Source organism: Eleutherodactylus coqui, chromosome 3, assembly GCF_035609145.1.
Source record: "Eleutherodactylus coqui strain aEleCoq1 chromosome 3, aEleCoq1.hap1, whole genome shotgun sequence".
In the NCBI taxonomy this organism is placed as follows: Eukaryota; Metazoa; Chordata; class Amphibia; order Anura; family Eleutherodactylidae; genus Eleutherodactylus; species Eleutherodactylus coqui.
Window position 1 is genome coordinate 227,059,456 of NC_089839.1, and position 22,225 is coordinate 227,081,680.

Here is a 22,225-nt window from a genome sequence, read left to right on the forward strand (position 1 = left end):
AGGAAAAGCTACCACACCTCCATGTGTATATACTGAGGAGAATCTACCCCACCTCCATGTGTATATATTTAGAAGCTACCTCACCTCTATGTGTATATACTGAGGAGAATCTAACTGACCTCCATGTGTATATACTGAGGTGAATCCAACTGATCTGTGTGTATTTATTGAGGAGAATCCAACTGATCTCTGTGTGTATATACTGAGGAGAATTTAATTGACCTCTGTGTATATACTGAGAAGAATCTAACTGACCTCTGTGTATATACTGAGAAGCTACCTCACCTCCATGTGTACATACTGAGGAAAAGCTACCACACCTCCATGTGTATATACTAAGGAGAATCTACCCCACCTCCATGTGTATATATTGAGAAGCTACCTCACCTCTATGTGTATATACTGAGGAGAATCTAACTGACCTCCATGTGTATATACTGAGGTGAATCCAACTGATCTGTGTGTATTTATTGAGGAGAATCCAACTGATCTCTGTGTGTATATACTGAGGAGAATTTAATTGACCTCTGTGTACGTACTGAAAGGCTGTAAAGTACATAGGGAAGCGGCCATGGAATGCAGGGATGGACCATGTTTTTAAGGCTAAGAAGGGGCTGCAACCTCCAGTCTGGGGGTAAAGTTGAATAGATGGGCTGCTCCCTTTAAGGGTAAAAAATGAGGAGAATGAGAGGGGTGGCACATTCTGCAGAGGGACATCAGTACATGCAGCCAGAGAAGAATCTAATGCTCCTCCTCTATGTGCACATGGTACAAACACAGCCCTACTACATTATATGCGCCTGGTATAAACTCAGCTCTACGCATTACACACACAGCACATTAGACAAACAGCCACTCGCAGCTCTACTTCATTTATGCTGATTGCACACATAATACACACAGCTCCTAGATACAGTGATAAGCCCCTGGTCATGTGATCCTTGACTCCACCCACACAGGTGATCATATGACAGTGACATCATTACAGGTCCTGGTAGTTTCTGTTGGCTTATGTAGTATACAGTACTACCAAACTCCAGAATGGCTCCTCCCACAGCAGCGACATCACCACAGGACTTTCAGCCCGCTGGATCGCTGTGTTGGCGGCAGGTCGTTGTCTCCTGTCAGGACAGCTAAGTTGTGTATGACATAATAACAGCTAAGTATATTCTCAGCGTGTTAGGAAGAGCTAGGACGGCAGCAATATGACGGCGCCAGGGCTATGACACTCACTCACATACAAACAGACGAGTGGTCGTTAGTAGTTTGACTTTTGTAGCAGTTGCTCACTATTTAAAGGGGTTGCCAAACTTAAAAAAAATAAATAAATAAAATTTTGTTAACAGCCGGCCATGTCATAAACACAGGAGGCAATACCATCTTATCTTGCCAGTAAACTGCGCAGTGGTTGCTGTGGCCCTCCCGCTCTATACTGGCAGCATTAGTTAGGTGACTTATGCAGCCAGTCAGGGGCTGCAGCTTCACCACCCATTCAGATAGCAGCTCTCACATCTTGGGCACCATAATGCCAGAAGTTCGGAACGATGACACTGCGGCCTTAAAGCGGCAGGAAAGGCTATGCTGTTAACTGGAGAAAGCAGAGGGGAGTATGACCTTATACCATGGGTAGCTGTTAACTTGTAAATATATAACCCCTTTATCTCTGTTAACAGGATAGAGAATAACTTGATCACTGAGGGTCTCCACCAATCTCCAGAGCTGTATTCGCATACCCTGCTCTGTCACTACAGAGATTGCTTCTTCCCACACGGTGACGTCCCTATGAAGGGAGCACTGGCTGAGCATGCAAGGTCGCCGCTCCACCAATTTTTAAATGTGGCTGACAAAAATAGCCAAGTGGGTGCTACTCAAATATTTGGCTGTCCCACTGAAAGTAAATAGAGTGCCAGTGTGCTTGCTTGACTGGTGCTCCATTCAGGGGACTCCACTCTGTAGACCTCCATGATCCTGTGAATGGCACATCCAAAGACGGCATGTGAACAGAAGGGCTATGCTTAGATGATTGATTACCCTTTCATTTACTTCGATGGGATAGAGGGATTGATGTATTTGGCAATCTTCCTTCATCCCATAGAAGTGAATGAGGGTGGTCACATGCACACAGCTGCTCAATTCACGAGGCATGCAGGGATACCACTCTTGGGATCAGCCACTTATGCCCTGTTCACAGCACAGGAGATAAAGGTCTTTGGTGATAAAACCCCTCCGAGTTGCAGCAACCACACACTGGCTTTGCATGTGGTCTCAAAAAAGGCAGTGGGGACCTCTGGAGCAGAAAGCTGAGGATAAGGTCCCGATAAGCTGAGTCTTTAGTTTTGCTGGGAGTTATTGTTCAAATAAATACATACAGAATAAAAACTTTGCATTGTAGAGACAGAAGTGTCCATGGATGGATCAGACAAGGACATAGAATCCAAAATAAGGTTGTGGGGAGAGGGGCTATGAGGAATTTGCAAGGAGAATGGAAAAATAATGAGGTGGGGTAAGAGAACTCAAACAAAACTGGTACTAACTACAGAGACAAGATGATGGAGCAATCCGGACGACGTCTGGTCATCCACCAGTGCTCTCCTCTAGGTGAGGTGCGGAGCAAAGGCTTCCTAACAAGCATTATGGGTACAATACGCTATTCCAAACTTGTGTAGACCTTACAAAAACCCTGCTGTTTCACCGTTCATCCCCAAGATTCATTCTTATGTCGACCAATGTGTTTATACTTCAACTCTGGGCAGCTTTGAGCAGGGGTGTGCCTAAAGGCTTAGGGGCCAGGGTGCAAAAGTTCAGCTCGGGCCCCCCCGGGCCCTTTTTCCCCCTCGCCCCGTACCTATGTCTGAGATCCGTGCGTCTTGCTGCCCATAGGGATGCATTAGCATCAGTAGGGCAGCTAAAAGCATGCAGATGGGATTCCTTCCGGCGTGCGGGTCACACGCACAGGAAGAAATCGCAGCATGCTCCATTTTCCTGCGGATCTGCCGCACGGACGGCTCCTGCAGCTTCCATTGAAGCCTATGGAAGCCGTTCGTATCCGCGGCACAGCCGCAGCTGTTTTTGTGCTGTGCCGTGGTGTCAGGGTAAAATTCTAAGTACAGCACCAATCAGGCCCACCCCACTTGCCCCGCTGCCGGCGATAAGAAGAAAACACCACACGAAGGTCTGGTATCGTTTCTCACACGGGGACATGGCTGCGCTGTGTGCTTTATTACAGATTACATGAGATCTTATACCCTTTGTCTCATCACCAGGAATGGGTGATGGGTTCATAACCATATATGGGAAGTCCGGATTTCCGGCCTGAGACAGTGAAAACAGTCGTTATCTTGATATGGCGCCTCTGGCTTATGTACAGAAAATCACGTATTCAATTAACTCCAGTGCAAAGAATCACCCACTCAATTCTAAGAAAGCGGCCAAGCATGCATTCTCCATATATGGGAAGTCCGGATTTCCGGCCTGAGACAGTTAAAATTCAGATGCATAGTTGAACATTTGTTATCTTGCTATGGGCTTCTGGGAAAACAGCCAAGTACACGTGGCCTTGTCCGATTCTTCTTGTGTTCAAGATACATTTTGTCTTCGCCTGGCAAGGCCTTTGGCATATCTGGTATAAGGCGACGTATTACGTTTTTTTTCATAGAGTTAGTACAAATGAGAATAAAGTTAGTATACATAAAAAGAAAGGCACATAATTATACCTATGTAAATGTATATATTCCAGTGTTTTCCTTTCTACCTACAAGGGTATATATATATATATATATATATATATATATATATATATATATACACATATATCCTTCTCAGTGGATATGCGGGAGAACAGGATATTTTTTCAGATCTTGGTGCGCATGCACGCGGCACGCGGCTGAGCACGTCCGCCGACCGGAAGAAAGAAGATCCAGCCTGCACAGAGGGGAGCCCCGCAGTGTCCAGAGAGGTGAGTAAAATGTATTTTCCCTCTCTATGTCCGCGGGCATGTACGGATTTCACTGCGGGATTTAGCAGTAAAATCCATGCGTGCAAGTGGGCATGAGGCCTAAGATAGATAGATAGATATGAGAGATAGATATTAGATAGATAGATATTAGATATTTTAGTAGATAGATATTAGATAGATAGATAGATAGATAGATAGATATTAGATATTTTAGTAGATAGATAGATTAGATGGGATAGATAGATATTACATATATAGATAGATAGATGGAATAGATAGATAGATAGATAGATAGATAGATATGAGAGATAGATAGATAGATAGATAGATAGGCAGACAGACAGACAAAGAGAAGGACATACATACAGGCAGACAAGCAGATGGATAGATAGATACATACCCCGGTGCCAGGACTACTTCTTTGGTGCTGTGTTAGCAGGACAGAAGCAGCAGGAAGATGACCTCATCATCCCTGGTCCACTGGATGCCGTGCTGTGCTGGTGAGTCTCTGTCCTCTCTGCTCCTCCCCCCTCCTCTTCCCCTGTCGTCTCTTCAACTTACTTCCTCCTCCCTTCTCCTACTGTCCTCTCTGGCTCCTGCTGTTGGCGGGACTGCACTAAGCACGCGGCCGCCGACAGTGCAGGGGGAAGTGAAAGTATATGGTGGAGGGCGGCTTCTGGGCTCCCTCAAGCGCAGGGGCCGGGTCGCCGTTGTGACCCTGGCACCCCCTGCCGATACGCCTATGGCTTTCAGGACTCGCACTGGTCAGACCACAGGAAGATCAGGCAAGGGGACGGTCAACAGTAGGGCTTAACTTCAGCAGCTCTTCTGAGTGATCTCTGATTTTGCAATGTCCAGGGTTATAAAGGCCTAAAAAAAGAAGGAAAGAAAGAAGAAAAAAAAAGGAGAAGGCGAAGGAGAATTTATTAATAATAATAGTTTCTTGCTGAAAGTGCAAACATCATCATTTTACTACAACGTGATGCAACCTAGAACTTCTGTGCCAGGAGGAGGGAATAAGAATCTGATGCCCAACTGGATAGTTAAGTCGGAGATTGCTGATTTTTATGATGTACAGGTGGTTACGCCTCAGCAGAGGAAAAGTAACAGGCGGCCATTTAAAAGAGAGAGAGGGGCGCCGGCTGGGCTAATTTTATTTGACGATTTACAACATATGTTTGCATTAAGCAGCTTGGCAAGAGGTTTACAGGCAAGAAAAATCTGCTGTAAAGCAATTAGAACTGAAACGAGCTTCCTCCTCATGGAAGGAGCCTTAAAGGGGCGCCATACCCAAAACTAACAGCCTTAAATACATATCTGTGCGGCAGTGTAGCCATATAATTGTATGAATAAAGCTCAATAAAAATGGCAATATATAGTACTACATCACAAAGCATTTCAGGCTGGTAGGAAGTATACATCCTCTTGTATGAAGTCTTCTCCCATTAACCCCTTAGTGACATGACTCATTTTGGATCCAAGCATGCATCGATTTTTTTTTTTCGTGGGAATTTTTAACTCCACTTTTCAAAAGCCATAACTTTTTTTTTTTTCCTGTCAACATGGCTCTTGCAAGATAAATGAAAATCGCTTGGACCTTAAGGCACATTTATAGGCTGGTCACAAAGGGGTTATAGTCATTGTCTCTTATCTATTCTTTGTGTTCCTTGTTGCCTGGGGTTTGATTAATTTTAAGGCCCATTTGAACCCAACGATTCTTGCTCAAAAATTGCTCAAAGCCGTCTTTTGAGCGAGAATCGTTGGGTCTAACTGCACGAACATCGTGCAGTTTTCATTAACGAGTCGTTCATCGTTGTCTTTCAGCAAACTGAAAGAAAATGATAAGCTTTATCAGTGCCGCATGCTTCCGCTGATACTATTGTTTCAGCTGGTATCCCGCTCGGAGAACACAGCCGGAGTATGAAGAAGACAGCGCTCCAGCTGTGTTCCGCATACGCCGCTCAGAGCTGGTATACAGCTAAGTGCTCTGAGAAGACAACAGCTGTATGCAAAAGATAGCGGTCCTGCTTCTGCATACAGCGCAAGCCTTTATTTACACACGTATACAAAGTGAACGCTCAAAACTATCACTTAAGCTGCCGTTTGAGCAAATTTTGAGCGATCATCTTGCCGTGTAAATGCACACAACGATTATTGAGCAAGAACCGTTGTCTCTAAATGCACCTTTAGTGTCTAATCTGACATCTCAGTAGCAGGAGTCTGAATTAAATTTAAGGATCTAAAGGAGTTGGTCTGGGGTCTCAGTTTAGGAGTCTGGTCTTCCCAATAACAAACCAGACTTGGTATACAGTATCAGTCAAATGTCGGCAATAGACTGTGCGGCATTGATAGTTTGCAGATATTAGCGCCGCATAGTTATCCTTCACTGCTCCCCGTTGGGTCCCGTTATTAGAGCAGTATGTGAGCCGAGGGAGCAGTGCGACCAGCAGCTTTGAAATACTTATTCCAGGAGCAGTGAGGACGGAGCTGGGTTCCTCTGCTGCCTCACTTCTTGGTGTGGGAACTGGAAGTCATGAAAGGCCTATGTAGTCTATGGGATGCATGCAGCCATGGCTTTGTGAGCAGACAGCATGGGAACAGCAAGGAATACAAGTGACACACTTGCAAACTAAGCTTGTATGAGCCTATAACTTTAGTTTTATGGCTCTGCAGTAGCTGACCACGACTTTAACCTTAAGTGCTGAATTAATTTGGATTTGTAGTTCTGAGTATTTTGCATAAGCATACAGCTGTATTCTTTTCAGCGCTGACTGCCAGTGTCCCGCTGTGAATTCACAGCAGGACACAGGCACAGAGAATCTTATCAACATAGCCGACTGATAACAGCCTGCTTTGCTGATAATAGCTGATGTCTCTGCATTTAGACAGAACGAGAAATCGCTCAAAAGACGGCTTTGGGCGATGTTTGAGTGATTCTTGTTGTGTCAAAAAGAGCCTTAAGAATTGATTTGCCAAATTAATTCTGCATCTCAGCAAGGTGGCAAATGATAGACAGCTGGCATAAAAGTTTAACCTCTGCCACTAATCCCGTCTTGATCTTGTACGTCTACCTCAATGCTGTCAATACAGCTAAAATGAAATTGCACCCCTATTGGTTGTAATCTAGAACCAAAGAAGAGCATTTCTTACTGAAGAACCGTGACATCCAAGCTGATACCGCAAGAAAACCGGCACATTCCAAAGCCACATAGGAGGCTCCAATCACCAGCGTCTTCCCGGGACAGTAGGGCAACGAGAAGAGATCGTCACTATAAAGGAATGGTGCAAACTGAGAGTAGGCAAGGGCAGCAATAGCAAAACAAGTCAAAAGTGGACAGCCCTGATCGCAAAAGTAACTGTGCGGTTAAGCAGCCAGCCGGGAGGGGGGCCCTCGATGGGTTAGCATGGCATGCTGGAGCCAAATGAAGGCAGGGCTTAACAGGTAACATTGAAAAGTACAATATACTGCAATTCAGCAGAATATTCCCTTAGTGAACGGCCTATTTTGTGCCTTAAAGAACCAAGCGATTTTCATAGTCTTATTGCAAGAGCCATATAACTCAATGAGCTAGCAGTATGGAGATTGGTTTCTTTTGAGATGAGTTGTATATTTATTAGGTACCCCAGAATGGTGACAAAAAAAAAACAAAAACCCCCCCAAAGAAACGTAATAACTTTATCTGGATCAGAACAATTACTGCGTTAACAAGTTTAGGGTGCATTCACACGAATGTATATCGGCTCGGTTTTCACACCGAGCCAATATACGTCGTCCTCATCTGCGCGGGGGGGATAGAAAAGCCAGGAGCAGGAACTGAGCTCCCGCCCCCTCTCTGCCTCCTCTCCACCCCCTCTCCGCCCCTCGGCACTATTTGCAATGAAAGGAGGTGGGATGGGGGCGGGGCTAAGTTAAGAGTATTAGCCCTGCCCCCGTCCCGCCTCTCCTCATTGCAAATAGTGCAGAGGGGCGGAGGGGAGGCAGAGAGGGGGCGGGAGCTCAGAGCACTGCTCCTGGCTCTTCCAGCCTCCCCCCCTGCAGAGAGAGGCGACGTATATCGGCTCGGCGTGAAAACCGAGCCGATATACGTTCGTGTGAATGCACCCTTAAACAGATTTGTTTACTCTTTTACAACTTTTGCACAACACATTTGTAAAGAAAAAACCCCCAAAAACAACCAACTCTGCATCGCCGTATTCTAAGACAGCACATTGTTACTCTTCCGGCAGCGGCGCTCTGTGAGGGCTTGTTGCAGGAAGAGTTGTTTTTAATGGTATGTATTTGAGGTATGTGTGATTATTTAATTGTTTTTTTAGGGAAACAAATAAATATAATTATTAAATTCTGGCGTTCTTTTTGAAATTATTTTTATGGCGTTTACCCCCGAGATAATTTTATTGTTTTGGTTATTATGAATGCGGCAATACAAAAATAAAATAAATGCAAAAAATGGGCATTTTAGCCCTTTAAAATGGGCATTTGGATGGTGGAGGGAAATCTGTTTTTTTAGCTGGATTATTTCCTCCCCTTTAAGTTAAACTTTATGGAACTTATTTTTTCTTTTACACTGATTTTTTAGTCCCTGAAGGGGAATTAAAGATGTGATTGTTTGATCTTTAGGATAGTGCACTGCATTACCTTTGTAGTGCATTCTACTAAGCCTATAACAGCAGCCTATTAGGCTCTGCAGGAGGCGGGGCCTAATAGGCAGTTACACAGCAGAGGCCTTTATCAAGCTACCAGCTGCCATGGTTGGTACCTTGCGATTACATTGGGGGGTGCAGATGGGTGATAGAAAAAGCCCCCTCCCCCTGCCATTTGCTCACATGCTGCAGTTGCTACTGATTCTAGCATGCAAGGGGTTACACTGCCCGGATCTGAGGGTTCTCCTCTCCTGTTTATGGCTTTTGAAAGGCATTGGTGAAATAATGAAAAGGGATAAAAACAAATCCTGGGTCTTGAAGGGGTTAAAGATGTACTCATTTGAAACTTCACAGACCATGAAAAAGCTGGAATAGCTATAAAAGGCTGATCGATCCGGATCCCACCTCAAGCCAAGACCCCCAGCTGAATGCGGCATATGGAATGCATGGAAGAAGCCAAGTAGGTTTTGCTATGCCATATCCGTAGCCCCCATAGAAGGTAATGAAAACAGCATAGCGAGCTGGGCTGTTTCCACTTCTCAGGATGTCAAAAGTATTAAAACTGCTTTCCAAAACCCGTGGCAGAGAAAAGGTGCTGTTGGTGCACGGCAGCTATCTGGACTCTCCATGAAACGAGGCGGTTTTCTGCTAATTAACATCACTAATCCCACTAATGAAACACTGCAGCGCATTGTTTATATGTACGAAAGAACCACAACAAGCGGCTTAGGAAGAGATTAACACACAACTCTGGAAGAATTCACTTGTAGATATTTTTGGGGTACAAATTGATTTCTTAATAATTTTGCCTCCAAAAAAAGTAGTAAATGCATTTTGGCTTTTCTTTTTCTATTCTTTAAGTAATGTTTGCCATGCAGGATAAAAAGTGTTCAATTTATTGTACAGGTCATTACGAATGCAATAAGAAACAGGTTTTTAAAATTATATATTTATATATTTTTCATGTCCCTATAGGGGACATGAACCTATGATCACACTAATACATTACAATACTTCTGTATTGCAGTGCATTATTGCTTATCGTTGCGATCACAGGCCATGGCAACTCATCGGCCCTTCGCGATTATGTGGCAGAGGGTTGATGAAGTCAGACAAAGTTAACCGCGTTCTCCCCAATTCGAGCTCTTGCAGCCGGAGGCTAGCTGTTAATCACACTCGGCTCCCACTGCAAATGGTGTGTGCTCAAATTTTGCGCTCATGCCATTTTTAGGACGTACTTTTATATCCATTTACAGGAACCCCTTCTCAGCCAGGATGTAAATTTATATCCTGGGGCAGGAAGGGGTTAAAGCAGCCTGTTCTGCGTGCAGCTTTCCCTTTCATAAGCCCTCATACGGCGATGTCACAGAGTTATGGCTCATGTAACATGACTATGAAAATCACTTGGCCCCTAAGGCACAAAATAGGCCGGTCATTAAGGGGTTAATGTTCTGGGCACACGGTCAATTAAAAAATTATAGTGAAATCTGCTTTAAACACTTCAGATTTAGAGACATGTAATCGGCCTCCTCCTTGTAATCGTGCAAGAATGCAGCAGAGGAAGGAAGGTGGTGCAATGTCCAAGGGAAGCGTTAATAATCTCGTATTGTGGAACAATATGGGAAGGGAAGTGAAAAGCCAGGTAAAAATATACAGCTAAATAATACATTTGAGAACCTCACTATTAGAAGTGGAAAGAAAAAACAAAGACAAAAAATTCAGAAGGAAAGTAGAGGAGCAAGAGACACTGATCACAAACTAAAATGTTCTTACACAAATGCACAGAACATGGGAAACAAACAAGGAGAATTGGAGCTCCTAACACAGGAAGAGAAATATGATGTCATAGGCATCACGGAAACTTGGTGGGATGATACACATGATTGGAATACAAGGCTTGAAGGATACAACTTATTTATAAGAAGCAAACCTAAAAAAAGAGGAGGAGATGTTGCGCTGTATGTTAGAAAAACATTCATCTCAACAGAGACTCAAGCTTCAGAGCGTGGTAGTTCTGTAGAAACTGTTTGAGTAAGAATACAAGGAGAGAACAACAGAAAGGACACCATTGTAGGCATTTACTATAGGCCACCTGGACAAGCAGAAGATATTAATGAATGCTTTCCACATCAGATGGTCAAGCTCTCAAAAAAAAGCCTGACATAGTGATCATGGGAGATTTTAACTATCCAGACATTTGTTGGGAATCTTTTAGGCAAAAGTAATGGATCCAACAAATTCTTATCCGCTCTTGCCGACTCTATATTCAATAAGGTAGGAATGAAGGGGATCTGCTATCTTGGACCTAATTTTTACCAACAGGGAGGAAATGGAAGTACGGGTGGCTCAAACCTTAGGAGGCAGTGATCATGCGATCCTTGAATTCTGCATAAAAAGGGGAGAAAGACCTGAGAAAACTCGGGCCTCAAGGTTGGATTTCATCAAGGCAGATTTTAATGGACTCAGAAAGAGAGCAGGAAGGAACCAATATTGTGAAATGAGATTATCAAAGCACAACCATTGCCAATTCCTATGTTATATCCACGCACCACCAGGGCACCAAGCCTCAGCACGGACGCAAGACGGCATTCACACAAACGCCATAAGCACACACAAAATGCATACTGAAAACCAAGATAGGGCTGCGAACTGGTCTCACGGGCAGACATAACATATTCCTACTCTAACAGGGCAACCACCACATGAAAACCTGCCTGCAAGCAGGCTGATCGCCCCGATAAGGACAACCCTGTGCTGGAACCTAGGGACGTACCTATCCCTGGATGTCAAACTATCCACAGCAAGACAGGACGCAGCTCACACCAACTCACAGAACAGAACTGTTCACACCTGATGTCTGCTGCAAGCATCATTCTGCTATTCTAGGTTGATGGATAAATAAAAGAGTTATGATTTTTTTAAATGGGAAGAAAAACAGAAAATGGGGGGGGGGGGTTAAGGGCTGCATCCTTAAGACCGCTGTCAGACATGCGCTTTTTATCGCAATTACCCCGGAGTTTTGAACGTATTTGCCACAATTCGTGCATCTCATCACCCATTACAATGATGGAGTGCACTAAAAACCCACTGTCCATGAACAAAAGTAAAATCGAAATCGCAGCGTTTTGCTAAGCGCATGTGTGAGAATAGCCTAATGGGTTAAATACATGTTAAAATGGAAGAAATTTTTGTTTAGCAAATGGAAAGTGCGGAGGGTGGGAATATCTAAAGAAAAATATAATATAGTCTGCAAAAACTGTAGGGCAAGTGTCAGAAAAGGTAAAGCTGACACTTGCTGATAATAAATTGAGGCTTGCAAAAGAAGTCAAAAGCAATAAAAAAAGAATTGGGGGGGTGTCAAAAGCAGAAGAAAAGTCAGACATGCTTACAAGATTAAAATGGTGAGTTGGTTGAAAAGGAAGAGAAATATGTTTATCAAATGGAAAGAGGGGGGAATATCTAAAGAAGAATATAATGCGTCTGCAGAAACTGTAGGGCAAGTGTCAGAAAAGCTAAAGCTGATAATGAATTGAGGCTTGCAACAGAGGCTAAAAGCAAGAAAAAAGGATTTAGGGTGTATGTCAAAAGCAAAAGAAAAATTAATGATGCTATTGGATGCTTACAAGATGAAAATGATGAATGGGTTAAGAATAATGTTGAAAATGTTGAACTTTTAAATTCCTATTTTGTATCCGTTTTCCCTCAGAAAGTAGATGGAACATCAACTGATCTTCCCTGTGCTATTGGAGGAATAAAAGAATGCAGGCTATCTATAGGCCGAGAGATAGTGAGGGAACACTTAGCTAACTTAAATGAATTCAAGTTTCAAGGTCCAGATGAATTACATCCTAGGATACAAAAGGAAGCAGCAGAGGTAATTGCTGAACCACTTGCCATAATCGTTGAAAATTCCTGGAGAACAGGAGAAGTCCCAAAAGATTGGAAAAGGGCAAATGTTGTCCCCATCTTCAAAAAAGGGAAGAAGGTGGATCCAGGAAACTACCGATCTGTGAGCCTGACTTCTATACCTGTGAGCCTTTGAACAAGCTCTTTGAACAAATTATTAAACAGCAAGTATGCAAGTACTTGGAGGGAAATGAAGTAATTAACCAGAGCCAGCATGGGTTTGTAACAAACAAGTCATGCCAGACTAATCTAATTTCCTTCTATTACAGTATCACTGACTGTGTTGATCAGGGAAATGCGGTGGATCTAGTATATATTGACTTTAGTAAAGCATTTGACAAAGTATCTCATACCATACTTATTGAAAAAATGACCAAATATGGGATTGACAAGGCAATTGTTAGGTGGATTCACAACCGGTTGAGTGAACGTACTCCAAGAGTGGTCATAAATGGCTGCACATCCAAGTGGAAGAATGTATCAAGTGGGGTACCACAAGGCTCTGTCCTAGGCCCAGTGTTGTTCATCATTTTTATAAATGATCTGGAGGTGGAAATTGATGGGAAACTAATCAAATTTGCTGATGACACAAAGCTAGGAGGGATAGCTAACACTAGGGGAGAGAGAGAGTATTCAAAAAGATCTAGAAAAGCTTGAACTGTGGGCAGTGACTAACAGAATGGTATTTAACAAGGAGAAATGCGAAGTCCTACATCTGGGCAGGAAAAATGAAGAAAGCACATAGAGAATGGGAGGTAATGGATAATATCATTTGCACCGCCACCTGCCGTCATCACTTCCTCATCTGCTGACAGAAGACAGTCAAGGAGAAAGGAGTGTGTGGGGGGGAGGGGTGGAGAAGAGACATAACAACTGACAATACCTTGGAGCATGCCAGACTGCCTGAGTCGCCACGGATGACGATAAGGTTATAATCGTGGGTGACCGAGTTATTATCCAGCAGCTCCTGCAGAGTCCCGTCCCAATGAGCCTGCAGAGCAGAACACACCATTAGTGAAGAAGCTCGTCAATCGTCCTGCTTTGCATTTACTTTTCAAATACTGCATCACTGGACGCACATAACGTTTTAACCGCCTTTTTTGTACAAGCACTTTTTAGCAGGTTCCATGCATTGGTGAGCGCACACCTTCTACAAATGCAATAATCAAAAAGAGGGACATTTATAAAGTATCATAAAAACAACATCTCGCAGTTTGAAGATAAGTCTAAATAAAGCAAAATGTATCAAGTTCCTGCACACCACATAATACAATTCCCGAGATGCTGCCATTGTATTTAGTCCGGCAGAGCTAGAGTGTTGCACAGGTACGCTAAAATCTTGTGCCAACACAATTAAGGGAGCTTGTCAGAACTTTTTCACACATTAATCCACCGTTTAAAACACTGATAAACAGGTTTTTCTCACTGTGCTGAGCATACCAGCAATCTAAAGACTTGCAACACGTTCAGACAGAACGATTATCAGTGAGAAAATCATTCAGATGAACAAAACTAAGTGCTAATCATTTTGCTTAAATGCAGCCAATGACTGAAGGAGAATCGCGAGGTTATCGCTCGCCGTTCAGTTTCAGCCGCCACAAAAAAACAGCATCGGCCCGTGGGCTTATTATGCAGTATTTCACATATGAAACCCTGAACGATAAGTGCCCGAGGACTGCAGGATTGTAAACGTGATGACGTCACCAGCTCATTCTGATGGGCAAACAAGGATCATGAGATTCTCAGCAGGCGTAAAAGGGCGAATACTCTGCCAGATCTGCATACAAATTCCAGGAGGGTGGACCGGACAGTCTCTGGAACCCTGCGTCACTCCAACACCGTCCCCCTCTCTGCAAGTGATGTGGAGACGTTCTCCATGTCACAGCCACAGTCTAAGTCTCGCATTTGCACTCGGACATCCAAAACTGACGCATGCGCAGTACATCTGTCCTGCTAGGCAGTAGGAAAGGAAGAGACTGCCCACATGCGCTGGTTTCTGACATAACGGTGTACATGCGAGACTTGGACTGAGGATGCGATGACATGGGGAACTTCTCCATGTCACTTGTAGAGAGAGGGCAGGTGTTGGAAAAGGGCGACTCAGGGTTCGAGAAATGGTCTGCCCCATCCACCGGACCAATCGCCTGCTATCTGCATGCGGCATTGGAACAATAAAGTCTTCAGTTTGCAGGTATACAAAGATTGTGAAAGTCACCTGTAGGGTTTTGTCGCAACCGCCCACGTGGGTCTTGTTCACAAAGACATTGGGGACAGTCTTCTGCCCGGTCATTTCATGCAGCACTTCCTGGATACTGCTGCCGCCATCTAGGTGGTGGGGAAAAAGAAATGCAGTCAATAACAATAAATCAGTGTCTCCCTTATGAGTGAGGAAGGGGCTGAACAGTACGGTCCCAGCATCCCACGGTTGTTAATAAATGGCGCTCATTTTCTCAGCAGCTGAGTTATTAATACCCCGCTAGCTTGAGCAACAAGGACTAGTGTCACAACATATTATACTGCGCAGCGAGTCAGCACTTTCTATACTGGAAAGCGAACTGTGCGTGAAACGCGTCAAACATTAACAGCTACAAAATGAGCTAGGATAATTATGGGGGATGTAATCATCTAATCTTCTCACCGCACTGATCCAGCTCTAGAGCAAAATAGTCTTTTCCCAGCGTGGTAAAGAGTTCTTTTACCTGGAGGAATGAAGGGGAAAAAAAGCATTAATAACTATACACATACTATACAAAAATCCAGTTCCTGGAAGAAGTTGTCGTCTTGTTGCAAAACTCGGCATGCAGTTACATCTCAGGCAGAGACACATAGAATTAGAGTTGTGGTGATTAGATGAACGGTCTTGCCACCTGAAGCCCTAAAAGTGGTTCCCCCCTCAAAGGCTCCTTGTGTGTAGTGACCTCTTCTTCCGCTTATGTGGAGCTTGTTGACCAATAGACTAGAGGTGAAACAACCCCTTTAAGTCACCTACCAGCAGACGAGAAATGTGCCAGCGGAGCTTCCGACCCCTTCCCAAATCTTGCTTCATAACTAGGTAAGGGCTCTTCCGGGACGTCTGTTGTGGAGTTCTGTTACGCCAGATGAGATGGTGCAGCATGGTGCACTACTCTGTCCTGTAAAATGCTTAAAACCATATAACCCCCAGTATAGTCAGTGGGGTCCTTTCGGTGCTGGTTTGCGGCTTCCATATCTGAACAGGAAAGCAAAACCCAAAAGTGCCTTTGAGAAAAGTGCCTGCAATGCCAAATGGAACCACTGCAATGTGTACTGGGTGATCTGCGGGAACAAAGACGCAATTTTTGCATTGCAAAAATCGCTGTCACCCGTGTGAAAGAGGCATAAGGGGTTGTACAGAATTGGAAGAAACGGTGCAACGCCTGTGTATTGGTTGGCTTGATATTGCAGCTTGGCTTTACTGAAGTGACTGGTACAGAGCGGTAGTATCTCACACAACCTGTGGGCAGGTATGGTACTGTCTTTGGAAGAAAGAAGCCATATTTTTCTAAAGATACCTTTTTACATTGAACAACTGCTGGACACCTAAGTGCCTGACAGCCAACCTATGGATCCTGTGTTTGTCGGTATTATTCGGGCGACTATAGGCCCATGTAAAGGCACCTTCATCCTGTACAATCCTTTTAAGTTATTGAGATAAGCTGTTTTCTCTTGTACCCCTTATTGTACCTATTCAGCTCTGCCAAATATAGGCATAAATGAACAGAGATAAGCAGATAACTAGGCTCCCCTTAACTTAATCTTTCCCCCTCAGACAGGCACTACAAAAAAAAGAGGTTTTCTATGCAAACCATTGCTCCCTGTATCAGCCTTTTCTTCCATAGGATGAGTGACTGGAAGTGGCTGCCCCCTCATCTTGAGTGCTAAGAAACATATTAACGGGGTTGTCCAGGGATAAAAAAACATGGCCGCTTTCATCCAAACACAGCACCACCCTTGTCTGTAGGGTTGTGTGTGGTATTGTAGCTCAGTTGAAGTGAATGGGAGCTGAGCTGCAATACTAGACAACCCACAAAGAAGGGTGGCACTGTGTTTGGAAGCAGCCATGTTTTTCTATCAGCTTCTCTTATAACATTACTGCACCTTTTTGTAGGTTTGGTGGCCCTTTAACTTCTCCACTCGGCTCAGATCCGATAGTGTTGTTATGTAGTAGCACCAATCCTAGGAGCAGGGGATATCCTTTCTATCAGCTATGACCTTCTTTTAAGTTGCCTTAAGCAGACATGTGCTCTTTTTTTTTTTTTAAACGTGTACAAAAAAAAGAAGAAAGGCATGCAACATACACATGCAGTGATAATGGTGCATTTTTCACAGACTGGAGTTGCATACAACCGTTTGAATAGGTCTTAAGGCTGCAAATTGTTTGTAGATTTTTGAAATGATAGCAATAAAGACATTAAAAAAAACACTTATTAAAATTGCATGCATTTCCATAAAATCCATGCATTTAAAAAAAACAAAAAAAAACTATTTTTATTTCTTTTTTGTGCATGTCTAAACCAGAGCAAAACAAAAGTGTGAACATAGCCTAAAAATGGATTGTCCAATGTACAGATCTTTGGGTGACCAACTACTGGCTCCACTGGCCATCAGTACACGTTTTCTGTTTCCCTGCAGCACCCCCATAGGAGAAATTGAGTATTACAAACCCACACTAAAAAATTAATAGGCCGTCTGTGTAACTCATGGAGGTGCTGGTGAAGTGAGGAAAGCTCAATGTAGCCATTATCTGTTTGGGCTAATAGAGGAGGGTCCTGAATGAAGGGATCCTCTCCGGAACTCAGAACTTCCTATCTACTTAGTTATGTATCACTCATCTGGGCAGCCTTGCCAATCTGGCATCTGGAGGAGCTGGGTGACAACCACAAGTAGCTACAACGACAGCCATCCTGCCAATCACCCAGCTCTTCTAGAGATGGACAACAAGGAATTTTTCTGAAGAGACTTAGCAGCTTGACAGAAGGGGCGACTCGAGGACCCATATATTCTGTTGATGGCTTTCGAGGGAAGTTTCTTGATGCCATACTTGCAGGATGGTGTGCTAGAGCCCATCTTCCTATACGTTCCCCTGGTCTACAAGCAGTGATTGAGGTTTACTGCAGGTGCCAGTCTCTATTACAGACCGGTAATTGTTCGGCTGGGGGGCTGGGCGGCCGTGATACATATCTTACATTTCAGCTTCTGCCTCTGCAGGGTCTAATTCTGTCTCCTCCCTCTCTGGGGTACAGGCAGCCCAGCTGGAAACAAAAAGACTTTAGATGCACAAGTACAACTAGCCAGAACGCAGATAGAACAGCACACTGCAAACATGAGCAGACTGAAGCGCAGCAGTGCTACCAAAATGGTTACTTATGAGCCAGACTTTCTAGGAACTTGATCGTAGGGCAGACCTGCGCGGACTTTGCCCTTTTTGATTTTGTATAATGTTGGGCGGTGTAGGTTCCATTAAATATCTTGTATATTGGTGTAAAGGTTTCTTGACAGACAGTCCCTTTATATGACTCTGATATCTCAGTTGACTTTGCTGGGGAAGCTACAGATAAATGTAGTATTACATTGCGGCTTTTCACGAGGGAACATCCTCGTAGGGAACATCCACAGCTGATGCCGCTGCCCCATATAAAGGGTTGTGTTTTTTTTTTTTCCTGGTAATAGGTCCATTTTGTTTTCATTGGCTTTTGACTCATGGGTGACTTTCATACAGACATATCGCACATCTGACTGTATTTTCCCCTTGAGGGTTGCTTTTAGGAATAAATGGATTGCAGTACAGAGGAGCCATACAGCGATAAATGTCACTTGCCTAAAGCTCCTAGATACAAAATTATGACTTCTATATGATGCCGTAAGGGATCAGTTCTATATGTGAGGCTCAAAGATACTATGGTAAACGGACATGCAAAAACTAAACTTTTGGTCGATTATCATTCTTAGGAATACTACGAATTACACTGGCCAACCAAAAAATGATTTTGGAATGTTTCCTTAACTTCATGAGTCAAATCTTACTAATTTTGGGGTGAGAAAAAGAATTTTTATTAGCCCTAGTTTCTGTGATATACAATAGGTGAAAGTATGTTATTTTAACGGATTAGGAGAAAAGGATACATTGTAATTACATATGCTAACAACATTGAAAGTGCATTTGAATTTTTTTTAATGACAGTTACATTCTAAGAGTTCTAAACTGATGGAAGAATTCCTGGCAGGTGATTCGGTGTGAAGAGAATCATGTGGTGACTTCATGAGATCGTTTTCTTTTGGCTTCCCTCTTTGTAAGTGAGTTCCAGAGCATCCCTCCACACAGACCAGCAGTAATCCGCAAGCATTGCTTCATTTCAACGGCCCTGATATCTGTGTTCCATTACAGAAATATCCTTGTGGAATCTTTCTCCATGTTCATTACTTACAGCTCCACAACTAGGAGGGAAAAAATCTAGGTGGGAGTGGAGAAAATGGATTTTTAGGGACATGTTGCATCCGACTTGATAGTATTTTTCCAGAAGTTCTGTCACCAGCTGAGTGTAGTTATCATCTCTTTTGTTGCCTAAGAATCCATGAATAACTCCCTTTAAGGCTTTCTTTTCCCTCCAAAGCTTGCTCAAACGCAGGATCCTTTACAAGTTGTCAAAAATACAAAAACAAGAATACCTTCCTTAACCTTTGCATCACTCAATCTAGGAAATTTGTCTCTTAAGCACTTAAATGCCTGTCCTTCCTGGTTCATACCTTTGACAAAATTTTTCATTAAACCCAGATTTATATGAAGGGTGGAAGAACATCATCTTTTAGGTCTACAAGAGGCTCATCAACAACATTTTTCTCGGTACAGTCCAGATTTCTTACAGCCCAGTCCGTTTGAATGCAATGTGATTTCCTATCCCTACTGTTCCATATACATAAAAAGCAACAGTATTTAGTGTACCCCAGTTGCAATCCTAAGAGTACGGCGATGACTTTTAGGTCGCCACAGATTTTCCACTTGTGTTCAGCATATTTGATCGAATCGGGGAGGGCTGTCATGTTTGTATAAGTCTCCTTCATATGAACTGCATGGCCAGCAGGAATAGAAGAAAGACGGTTGCCATTGTGAAGTAATACAGCTTTCAAACGAAGCTTGGAGGAGTCTATGAATAGCCTCCATTCAATTGGATCATGGTTCAAATTCAAACATTTCATCAAGCCATTAACATTGCAGCAAACAACCAGATTGGTTTTCTTCACAAAAAAAGGAAGCATATTCCTCTGACGCTCTCTGTACTGTGAGACCCTGACATCACATTGGAGAAGATTCCATTGCTGTAGTCTTGACCCTAGAAGTTCCACCTTCTCCTTTGACAAGTCAAGGTCTCGAATGAGATCACTCTCTTCCTCTTGACTCAGTCTGTGCGGTGTATCATCTTTTACCTCAATGTCAGGGTCATGGGATGTGAAAGGCTTGTTGGGTTCTTCTTTTTCCACACATTCTTCATTTTCTACTTCAAGCTCATAATGTTGGTGTGGAGTAGGAACTGGTAAACTATCTAAATGTGGAATAGGTCAAATAGCAGATGGAAGATTTGGGTTTTGAACTGTTCCTGTTTTCTTCATTGAAAATCCTGCCTTTATATGCGGAGTCAAGCAGAAATAGCAGTCATCTGCATGGTTTGTAGGCTCCCGCCAAACCATAGGCACAGCAAAAGCTATAGATAGGCTGAAAAAAACAAAAACATTCTCCTAGTTTAACTGAACAAGAGTTGCAACATATATGTGCAGACGATGACTTATCCTGGTCCCCTATCTTCATACCAAAATAATGATGATAGGCAGTCTTCACAAGAGGTGTCAGATTGCGTTTCTGTGAGGAAAATGTTATTTCACTACAAATGTAACAAAAATTATTCACTAAATTTACACGTTTTGTGGCATTTTGATATAGCAAATTTGCAAATAAGGGAGATGGAATAAATCCTCCACAGTGCCACCTATTAAAAGGCAGCATTCCTTCAAGCCAAAGTCAGACTTTTTATACAAGCCTTGTTACAATGACCAGAAATTAAAAGCAAAGCCAGACTCCATGTACATACAACTGTTTCAGGGTTTTTGCCCTTCATCAGTGTACAGTAGGAGTCTGGCTTTGCTAGTGAGAGGCCTGGAACGGGGGTCAGAAACGCTATCTTTTCTCCTTAGGGAGAGTTTATAGTCCCCACACTGCTAGGACCTTCCAACAGCCAATCAGTAGATTGTGTGCGTACACAGAGCGGATACAGCCCATCACTAGCTCTCCACCCATACTAATGGTGCAGACAAGATACAATAGTACCCAAGAAGGGCAGGCAGGGGGTGGTGGTCACAATCAGCGTTGCCAAGAGCTCAGTGCCCACCGGTTGAACTTATGACACTAAGACAGCCTGATTTAAAGGGCAACAGCCTCATAATTGGGGCATGATGAAGGACCTGCGGTGGTCATGTGACTGATAGCATGGCAGCTCCTTCATCCACTCCACATCAGTATCTGCACTGAGGAGGTGGGGAAGGGCTGGGACACACCTCCTGCCGCTAGGACTGTAACAGTATGGGCAGCAGCTCTTGCTGAACACCATCACCACATTCTTCTCCAGCAGCTCCTGGACGCAGCTCCGCAGAGCTTCCCTGCCAGTCGGCAGCATGATGGTGCTGGCTGCTACCGTAGTTCTGTCCCTACCCTGTGGTACCTCGCTCTCTGCCCGCCCAGCAACCTCCTACTGTGATGTCACTCCGAGATCACGAGGGTGCGCCAAAAATGTCTAATAATGATGAACAGGCAGAAGTCGGGTCACGTGATCTGAAAGCGACGGGAAGGCGTGTGAGGAAGAGAAGGCTGAGGAGACGTCTATAGTGTGGGGTCTCTGATGAGCTTCTCCGGGCCTGAGCTGCTGACAGACATGAGAGAACACACTATTTTAAGATGATATATTAGATATTTTACCTGTTGTCAAACAGTTGCCACATAAAGCCACACACTGCGCAGAGAACGCCATCTTAGCTCACATAGAATCCAGTCACACACATATATTTCAAAATAATGCCCAGAGAGTCATATTTAATCCACAGTTACACTGCAGTGCCAAAGAGTGCTATACTCATGAAGAACCAAATTGCGCTCATATAGTACCCAGAAAGTGCCACAATGCGCTCACGTAATCCTACAGTTCCATATAAGAGGTGCCCACATAGCGCCATAGCGTGCCTGCAGTGTCAGACTGCCATACTTTGCTAATGAAGAGCCACATTGTTTAATATATTGCCAAACAGTGCCCAGAATGTGCCACAGATTGCCCATGTATTCATACAGTCCCCACACAACGGAGACAAGGCCTCATACACATGGCACGCGTGGATTCCTGCCACGGATGACCGTCTAGCTTGACAAAGGCTACAGTGGGTAGCCGAAACATTGCTATCTTTTAATGATATGTGAGCCAATAAAGACACATCTTTGGATGTTTTAATACCAGCTCCTGCACCAGAGTTTGCTGTCCCGCATTGCTGCTTTTTCCACAGATGACTGTCGATTCATTGCGTAAATGAATTTTAGATACTTACAGGAGATCTCAGATTCAATGTTTTTTCTGAGCAGGAAAAAAGCATCCTGAGAATTATCCGCCTACAAATCCGCAATGCATTCGCTAAATTCAGCATAATCACGGTGAAATGGAGCTTAGTGCGATT

The 22,225-nt window shown here is 43.7% G+C and overlaps 1 protein-coding gene across 1 annotated transcript; it reads right to left on the reverse strand.

Annotated features, from left to right (window-relative positions):
* Window positions 1-10,571: 10,571 nt before the first annotated feature.
* LOC136620276 (thioredoxin reductase 3-like) lies at window positions 10,572-21,183 on the reverse strand. Its single transcript, XM_066594978.1, has 6 exons — window positions 21,121-21,183; window positions 16,619-16,696; window positions 15,141-15,201; window positions 14,718-14,827; window positions 13,386-13,493; window positions 10,572-10,619 (listed from the first exon to the last, which is right to left on the reverse strand). Exons 1-6 carry the CDS (start codon window positions 21,181-21,183, stop codon window positions 10,572-10,574), a joined length of 468 nt encoding a protein of 155 aa, XP_066451075.1.
* Between the last annotated feature and the right edge of the window lie 1,042 nt (window positions 21,184-22,225).